The following is a 10,000-nucleotide window of genomic DNA, read 5'->3' as shown; positions in this document are numbered from 1 at the left end:
AAATCTGAAATACCTCCTCCAAAACGAACAAATTAAAAAAGAGTCTTATCAGGTTCTTAGTGAAATTTGAAATTCAATTTGTTTTGACATCGCGGCGAAGCTTGTAAAATGCTCGGTTAAACGTTTAGAAGCAGTCGTAATAGCATCAGATGGTGCAACGAAGTATTAAGACGAAAAATAGACATGATATTCTTGCATTTATTTTAATAATCATCACAATACATTACATTTCATTACACTAAATTTCTACCGTAGGATACCAATATTGTCACCAAGTCTTTAGAAAAGCTGATTAAAAGTTTTTAAATATAGTGCTAATCTTAAATCTTTGCTAGCCTCGCGCAACAAAACAAAACTACCATCAAATAGCTACCCCAGAGTATACCTAATAGAATGCGAGTGAATATCAATTTGTTGCTCTTAAGTTTGGGGCAATTGTGCCCAATATTTTAGCGCTTGATTGTTTTCAAGTATCTTCACAATTTTTCTAATGCATCCTTATTTGATATAAGTATAGATAAATAAATGTTTGAAGTTTGCTCCATTCTTTTTTCTAGTTCTTGTTATAAAAATTGTTATTCATCAGGGGCGGGTTTTGTCACTCGCCAAGGAGGGGGCTAAAAAGGTCTTATATTTTCATTTATAAGTTTTTTTTAATTTTTTGTACTTTAGTGTAATAATCAAGTTCATATACATATTATTACATATAATAGTCAATTTCATTCGTCAGTATAGTCATCCAGTTCTGTATAATAATCAATTTACAAAAGAATACTTCTGAAAAAAATTCTCAAGGGAAGGGTTGGGAATGGTACTACCCTATGGCCCCTCCCCCCTTCTAAAACCCGCCACTGTTATTCATACTTTAATATCAAAATGACGTGCTTCCGAATTTCATTAATATTCAATTTTCAAAAACTAATCATAAATATTTAACGAGGCGCACTATCCACAAGTTTAACTTATCAAGTTAAACTTGTCAAGTCTTAAAAAAATCGAGACTTAATTTCATATTAAAAACTTGTCTATGGAAAAAAGTTCTTGATAATAAAATAAAAGGTATAGTTTCAATGAACTGTTTTAAAAATATAGTTAAAAAGTATTTATATAAAATACAAAAAAATTAAAACTATAAAGCACAAAAAATTTTTGTCATCACCAAGTTCTCTAAATCTGTCATTCACAAATATTCGTGATCTTCAAAGTAACTTTTCTTCTGTTGAGTCTTATCTCTTGCAAAGCTCACTAAACCTACTTGTTCCTTGTGTGACTTATTTGATTTCAGCTGTCTCATTTTGTGTTGATGGTTAACTTCCTTTAATTCATAAAGACTCCAATAATCACATGCTTGGCCTGCGCATTTATATTCGTAAGAATTCACCCATTTGTCGGGACCCTAGGTTTAAATCCACAGACTATTCTTGTATGCGCTTACGTTTAGCACCACTACACTCTCTCGCTTTTCTCTTTGTTCTATATCGCTCTCCTTCATCTCAAGACTGCACTCTTTTCGATGTTATTTATGATCATAATTGACCAAGCCCTCTCTCTTTATCCATCAGCCAATATCGTTGTTATTGGTGACCTTAATGCTCATCAAACTGAACGGTTTGGCTCTAGTGTCAGTGACTCTGCCGGCGATAAGTCCCACAACTTTTACCTTTCTCAATCTCTAACTCAAATAGCCAACTTTCAAATTCGCTTTACAGACAACCCAAATCATATACCTTCTTTACTCGAATTATGTCTTGTTTCTAATCCAATCAAAACCGGTACTTCAATATCTATCATCAAAATAATTCTCCAGAAAACAGACGTCTCTTTTCTATTGCTAGAAACTATTGTAAAAAGGTTTTGTCTAACGCCAAAGTCCGCAATTCTCAGTTCATAAAATCTGGTATTTTCTCTCAAAATAGACTCTCGCGACTTCTGGAGAATCTTTAATTGCATCAATGATAAGGGCAAATCTGTTATTCCACCTCTCTTGTATGGTTCAGACTTTGGCACTTGTCCTAAAGACAAAGCTGATTTGTTTGCTAATAACTTTTTATCAATATCATTCCTTAATTCCACTAGTTGCGTTCTACCGGATTTAGCCGTCAAACGGTTGATCCATTGCTTGACATTCCCATCACTCCAACTCCTGTACCTGAAGTGATTTCCTGCTTAGACTCTTTTTCCTGTTTAGACTCTCTTATTTTTGTTGGGAACACAACTTGTGTTCCCAACAACATACCTGTTATAGTCTTACAGATATAATTTCAAAACAATTCAAGAAGTGCTTACAAGAATCTTGTTTTCCAGCCAACTGGAAAGTGGCATTTGCTATCCCTTTTTTCAAATATTCCAGAGAGCGGTCTAACTCGTCTAACTATTATATATAACTAACATTAGTCTTTTTCCTACCATAAACAAGGTTTTTGAATCTTTAACCAACAAACACTTAATCTCTCATCTTGAATCTAATAACCTGATTTCTAATCATCAATATGAATTTCGATCTTCTTGTTTTACAGCTGATTTGCTTACAGTAACAACCGAAAGGTTTTACTCTCGATGAACTCGATGAATCATCGGCCCTTCATCTTTTAGGATTAACTCTTTATTCCGATCATTCTTAAAAACAAAATATCAAATCAATTGCAAAATTGGCATCTGCTAAGCTATCTGCTGCATCTCTTTATCACGTTTGACACTTTCTTACTCCGGAATCTATTCTTTATTTCTATAAATCTCAAATCCGTCCTTGTATAGAATACTGATGCCATATTTGGGGCGGATCTTCTAATGATGCTCTTTCTTTTTTAGACAAGGTGCAAAAACGCATAGTAAATATAGTTTGACCTGCTCTTGCAGCCAACCTCCAACCATTATCACATTGTTTAATGTTGCTTTTCTTTTTCTTTTCTACAAATGCTATAATTGGCACTGCTCTAAAGAACTCTAAAAAGCGTCTCTTGTGCCATCTAACAAAATTCATTTTCATGTTATTCGTCATTCAAATAAGAATTCGCTTCATTCATCTTGTTTACTTGATTCATATAATTTGCAATCTTTTAAGTCGTCTGTCTATTCAAAGTCTGAAAGTTACTGGAAGAGAAAACATGTTTGTAGAGACAGTCGTTTGACTCCACGAACTTCATCTTTTCTTTTTCAGTAACTTCCAACTCCAATAATGGTTGCTTGCAATCTTGTTTGAAAAAAGAAAAAAAGTTTGTTTGAAATAACAGACAGAAGCATACTTTCGTATTTCTTGGTAAAAAACAAACAAACATTGTTACATTTCCTACTCTATCTATTCAATTAAGAGGCTTGGCGGTAAGACTGAATTTGTCTTCTTCTTGGCGGTAAGACTGAATTTGTCTTCTTCTTGGCGGTAAGACTGAATTTGTCTTCTTCTTGGCGGTAAGACTGAATTTGTCTTCTTCTTGGCGGTAAGACTGAATTTGTCTTCATCTTGGCGGTAAGACTGAATTTGTCTTCTTCTTGGCGGTAAGACTGAATTTGTCTTCATCTTGGCGGTAAGACTGAATTTGTCTTCATCTTGGCGGTAAGACTGAATTTGTCTTCATCTTGGCGGTAAGACTGAATTTGTCTTCATCTTGGCGGTAAGACTGAATTTGTCTTCATCTTGGCGGTAAGACTGAATTTGTCTTCATCTTGGCGGTAAGACTGAATTTGTCTTCATCTTGGCGGTAAGACTGAATTTGTCTTCATCTTGGCGGTAAGACTGAATTTGTCTTCATCTTGGCGGTAAGACTGAATTTGTCTTCATCTTGGCGGTAAGACTGAATTTGTCTTCATCTTGGCGGTAAGACTGAATTTGTCTTCATCTTGGCGGTAAGACTGAATTTGTCTTCATCTTGGCGGTAAGACTGAATTTGTCTTCATCTTGGCGGTAAGACTGAATTTGTCTTCATCTTGACGGTAAGACTGAATTTGTCTTCATCTTGGCGGTAAGACTGAATTTGTCTTCATCTTGGCGGTAAGACTGAATTTGTCTTCATCTTGGCGGTAAGACTGAATTTGTCTTCATCTTGGCGGTAAGACTGAATTTGTCTTCATCTTGGCGGTAAGACTGAATTTGTCTTCATCTTGGCGGTAAGACTGAATTTGTCTTCATCTTGGCGGTAAGACTGAATTTGTCTTCATCTTGGCGGTAAGACTGAATTTGTCTTCATCTTGGCGGTAAGACTGAATTTGTCTTCATCTTGGCGGTAAGACTGAATTTGTCTTCATCTTGGCGGTAAGACTGAATTTGTCTTCATCTTGGCGGTAAGACTGAATTTGTCTTCATCTTGGCGGTAAGACTGAATTTGTCTTCATCTTGGCGGTAAGACTGAATTTGTCTTCATCTTGGCGGTAAGACTGAATTTGTCTTCATCTTGGCGGTAAGACTGAATTTGTCTTCATCTTGACGGTAAGACTGAATTTGTCTTCATCTTGGCGGTAAGACTGAATTTGTCTTCATCTTGGCGGTAAGACTGAATTTGTCTTCATCTTGGCGGTAAGACTGAATTTGTCTTCATCTTGGCGGTAAGACTGAATTTGTCTTCATCTTGGCGGTAAGACTGAATTTGTCTTCATCTTGGCGGTAAGACTGAATTTGTCTTCATCTTGGCGGTAAGACTGAATTTGTCTTCATCTTGGCGGTAAGACTGAATTTGTCTTCATCTTGGCGGTAAGACTGAATTTGTCTTCATCTTGGCGGTAAGACTGAATTTGTCTTCATCTTGACGGTAAGACTGAATTTGTCTTCATCTTGGCGGTAAGACTGAATTTGTCTTCATCTTGGCGGTAAGACTGAATTTGTCTTCATCTTGGCGGTAAGACTGAATTTGTCTTCATCTTGACGGTAAGACTGAATTTGTCTTCATCTTGGCGGTAAGACTGAATTTGTCTTCATCTTGGCGGTAAGACTGAATTTGTCTTCATCTTGGCGGTAAGACTGAATTTGTCTTCATCTTGGCGGTAAGACTGAATTTGTCTTCATCTTGGCGGTAAGACTGAATTTGTCTTCATCTTGGCGGTAAGACTGAATTTGTCTTCATCTTGGCGGTAAGACTGAATTTGTCTTCATCTTGGCGGTAAGACTGAATTTGTCTTCATCTTTCCCGAGCAGTATATTTACAGTTTATTTTAAATAACTTTATAAATTTTTCTTTATGGTGAAATACATAATAATAATAAAAAAATTTATTTTATTGTTGCAATTTGACTTATTTGATATAGTTATTTATTAACTTGCTTTATATAATAAGTAATTGTAAATTTATTTAATGAAAAATAGTAAAGACGTGAAACTAACCAATAACTTTTCCCCTTTATTCTTCTTTTTTCAATCTTCCTAATCCCGCTTTTTCTTAATTTATTTGCATACTTTTATTTTCCCTTTTTTACTTTTTTTTACTTAATTTAATCTTACGGAAGCTTAGAGACCTTTAATTTTTTTACTTTTTTAATTGCAAAACTTTTTTTCTTTGCTTTATTTTCTTTCCGTAAGTTTGTTATAACTTTGCTGTTGTCTTTTTTGACAACCCTCCTTTAATTAAATTTTAATTATTACTATAATAATCTTGTTTACTTATCATTGTAAAGTCTTTATATTGTCTTTGTTTATATTTCCACTGATATTTTTTTGAAAGAATAACTGAAAACGCTGGTGTATTATCAAACATTTAGAACAGGCTATGTAACCCGTTGTTACGGTCGACTTTTAGAAAATATTATATTTCAAAAATATGTCGAAAAAATGATTTTAAAGGTTAACGGGTGATGCGGAAGTTATCGGACAAATCCTAATTTCATTATTTGAGCATAATAATTAGTTTTTGTGGTTTTATGCGTAGGCATAAACGTTCTATAAAATATAAACTTTATTATTTGAAACACAATTATTTAAAATTGAGGTTAAATGCAGCTGAACGAGAATCTTTTCGAAAGCGACTAAAAATGTTTTTTTTAAATAAACCTAATATAAAAAAAAAAAATCGTAAATCATTTTGAAAAGGAAGGATTTGCTCGAAGTACAATATATGATAACCTAAAAAGACTTAAAACTGTTCATCCGACATCCTGGACTAGAGAAAAGAAAGCCGAATTAACGAGACTTGTCAACAATCGAAAAGGGGTCAGTCAGAGAAAAAAAGGGATTAAATTCGGTGTAAATCAATCGACAATTGGTCGTCAGTTAAAAAAAAAGAATGTTAAATATAGAAAACGTGAAAAGACTCCAAAATACACTATAGAACAACAAATAAAGGCAAAGAAAAGAAGCAGGAAACTAGTTAACCAACTCTATAACACAAAATCGCTTCTAGTCATCGATGACGAAAAATGCTTTTGTTTTGCAGAGGAAAACATGCCTGGAAATTCTGGATACTACACAAACAACAAAAAGACATGCCCAGAAAGTGTTCGTTTTATCGGAAAAGAGAAATTTCCAAAAGAATTAGTAATGTGGATAGCCATATCTGAGCGTGGTATGTCCGAGCCATTTTTTCGCACTTCCAAGGCTGTAGCGATCAATTCATCAATCTATATTAATGAATGTTTAGAAAAACGACTTCTTCCATTTATTCACAAGTATCATGGAGACTTTAACTATTTATTTTGGCCAGATTTAGCAAGTTCTCATTATTCTAGAGATTCTCTAAACTGGGTGAACCAATATGTCTATTACGTTGATAAAGAATCCAATCCCCCAAATGTGCCTCAAGGACGACCAATTGAAAATTTTTGGGGACATTTGGCACAGAAGGTTTACGAGGGAGATTGGCAAGCTTCAACAGAGCAAGTTTTGATTGATCGCATTAAACTAAAACTACAAGAAATTGATTTAAACTTTTTACAGTCGCATATGAAAGGCGTCAGAGCAAAATTGAGATCAATTGCAGATGGTGGTGTTTTTTCAATTAAAAAATAATATTTTTTCATTAAAAGATAAATGCTTTATTTTAAAAAAATATAATAGTAGTTTGTTTTTTTATTTATAAATAAGTTATTGACGTTTTTATTTTGTCCGATAACTTTCGCATCACCCGTTACACACTTGCTTCTTATACAAAAAAGTGAAGAAAAAAAATTTTTTAAATTTTTTTATTTAGTCACTATAGATATTTTACGAAACCAACAATTTTTAATAGAATTAAGCATAAATCTGGGACCTTGTTGGATGGCTTTAGGTCGTGACTTATTAACAAACGATAAAGAGTTAGAAAAAATAGAAAGTGAAGTTGATGGAATATTGAATCAAGTCTATAAAATGTTACAAATATGGCAAGAAAGAAGTAGAAATCCTTCATTAGAGGAATTAAAAATTGCTTTGAGAAATATTAAAAGATTTGATTTAGAAGAGTTTGTAACAAATTTAGAAAATGCTTTCTTATATTCATTTTTCTAGTGATATTAACCAATTTTGAAAATATTTATAAACATTCTATTTTACATTTATTTTTTGACTATATTTTATGTTTAATGGAGGTAATCGGCTTAAGAAATATTTTTTATTAGATAAGTTGTTTATATCATATATTTTATCATATATATATCAACATATATTTTGTTATAAAGTTTATAATGATTGTTAAAGAATATCAGAAACATTAAAAATGCACTCAACTTTTTAAATCGATTTAGTGGGAACAAAGATTTTAAATCTTTTTAACATAAAAATAAATTTATATCTAAATTTAAACATTTTAAATCTCGTATCTTAGATTAGATTATATTTATTAGAACAAATAATTCATGTTTTAAAGTACACAAAGTTCGATATAGTTTCTAATATTCATGATATTTGTTCTAATATCATTAAAACATGATATTAGAACAAATATCATGTTTTAAAGTACACAAAGTTCGATATACATTTAAAGATGTTGATATTATTGACATTAGCAGCATTAAAAGGCAACTGATTACAAATAAAAAAATCATATTTCAAAATCTCATGAAGAATCTTTAATTCTTTATAAGAGAAGCTGTATTAACGAATACCTTGCCGACATGTTGTTTGCGCATATTTATATTCTTGCCAGTGTTTCTACTCTGGTATTACCTTACCCCTTACCGCGGTAATTTTTCAAAACGACCCAGGTAATTTCAGGTAGTTTTGAATTTTTTTTTGTTATTTTCATAAATGAACATTTATGGCTGTGATCAACTTTGTGAAGATATTTACATGTATAAAAACCCACATTCATTGAATTTGTTGAGGTTTTTGGCTTAGTTCATAGCTTTTAGATAAATACTAATACAATATAAACAAATTAAAATTGAGATTTTCAACGTGTAAAAAATTAATAATGAATTTAAAGTTTAAATTGAACTTATTTGTTATTAACATTATTTTCAAATTTATAAACGTTTTTTTTTTAATTAGAAAGTTGTTAATACGAAACTAGTACTAAGTGATTAGAATATATATATATATATATATATATATATATATATATATATATATATATATATATATATATATATATATATATATATATATATATATAAATAGGGGAGAGTTGCCTAAATTAGAACACTTTAGGAAAAAATATTTATTAACCAAAGATGGCTTAACTATGAAAACATTTATGAATTAAATAACATAGATATACAACCCTACTATGCTTTTATTAATGATTCGACTCTATTGATCGCACCCTTATTGGATATAAACTTTGATTTTTCAAGGCACCATTTTGTTCCAATAAAGGCAACTGGTCTCCTTGAATGGAACACATATATTCTTTAATTAGAACAGTTCTAATATTTGAATAAATTACAGCTATAAAACTTATGGCTCAAAGGAAAAATTAATTGATTAGCTTTTTAATAAAAGATATTTAAAAGATATAATAACAAATAAAAATTACAACAAATATTTAATCCTTTTTTCGCAATTTATAAGTCTTTTTTTCTTGCAGCTTCTGCACTTGGGATGGTAGTGGTGATATGTGGTGTGCTGTGGTGGCGATGGTGATTTTATTTGATGTGCTCAATTTCATTTGGTCCATGGTGATTGAGTCAAGTGCTACTTTGCTTTCCTGTGGTTTTTGCAATAGTTTGGCAGTTATTGGATTTAGTGTGAGCTTTTTTTTTGTAGATTTTTAAATTTGTTTGGAAGTTATTTGATTTAGTGTGTGCTTTTGATTTCTTGGTGTAATTTCAAGAGCACGTCTATATGGGGAGCTTGTAAGATCAGCCGCCTGAGTTGTTCGTGATCTTCTTTTTTTGTTTTTTACTTCAAGTGAAACCACTGGCAAAAGAGACAAAGTTGAAACTGAAACATGACATTTTAATTTTTTTTCACTTGATTTATCTGTAGATAGTTTTGTCATCCCATCTATACTTTCAGATGACTGAAGATTGTTTGAAGGACCAACATCAGTAAATGAAGAGGCTGTAAAATCAGAATCAGTGAATACATTTATGTCCAAAGGCCACAACCCACTAGCCTGAAATCCTTTCATAGCAATTCTTAATGATGCTGCCTGACTATATGCGTCACCAAATAATTCTGCAACTTGCCAAGTTGTTACTGGTTGTGATATATGTGACCGCATCCATTTTCGCATAGCTTCATCATAGTATGTACCAAGTGGTCCAAAGAATGCAACGTCTAATGGTTGCAGTCTGTGTGTAGTATGGGGAGGTAGTGATACCATACGTACTCCAGCATTTCGTGCTAGATATATCGCTGCCAAATTTTTTGAATGTGTAACATGACCATCAAGTATCAACAAAACTTTTGATTGTTTTAAAGGTTTAACAACTTTAATGAAATGATTGAGCCAATCTAAAAAACCTTCATTTGACATCCATCCTTTCTCTTGAGTACTAAATACAGTTCCTGGAGGTGCACCATTTGTTATTTCTGGCTTCATTTTTTTGCGTTTATATATTAACATTGGTGGAACATAAAATCCTGCTGCAGATACACAAACTACAGCTGTTACTGAATTTCCTCGTTCACTACTAGTCATAATTCCAACTCGTTTTTTGC

General features: G+C 32.2%; 1 protein-coding gene across 1 annotated transcript in view; it reads right to left on the bottom strand.

Moving 5' to 3' along the window:
- Positions 1-9,104: 9,104 nt before the first annotated feature.
- Positions 9,105-10,000, bottom strand: part of LOC136081520 (uncharacterized) — a 2,026-nt gene continuing 1,130 nt past the window's right edge. Inside the window, exon 2 of the mRNA XM_065798843.1 lies at positions 9,105-10,000. This exon is cut by the window's right edge and continues 592 nt beyond it. Coding sequence (XP_065654915.1) covers positions 9,105-10,000 — 896 coding nt within the window.

The sequence above is a fragment of the Hydra vulgaris genome, chromosome 06, assembly GCF_038396675.1.
Source record: "Hydra vulgaris chromosome 06, alternate assembly HydraT2T_AEP".
Classification (NCBI taxonomy): Eukaryota; Metazoa; Cnidaria; class Hydrozoa; order Anthoathecata; family Hydridae; genus Hydra; species Hydra vulgaris.
Note: the sequence above shows the minus strand (reverse complement) of the source record. Positions and strands in the feature narration are given on the sequence as shown.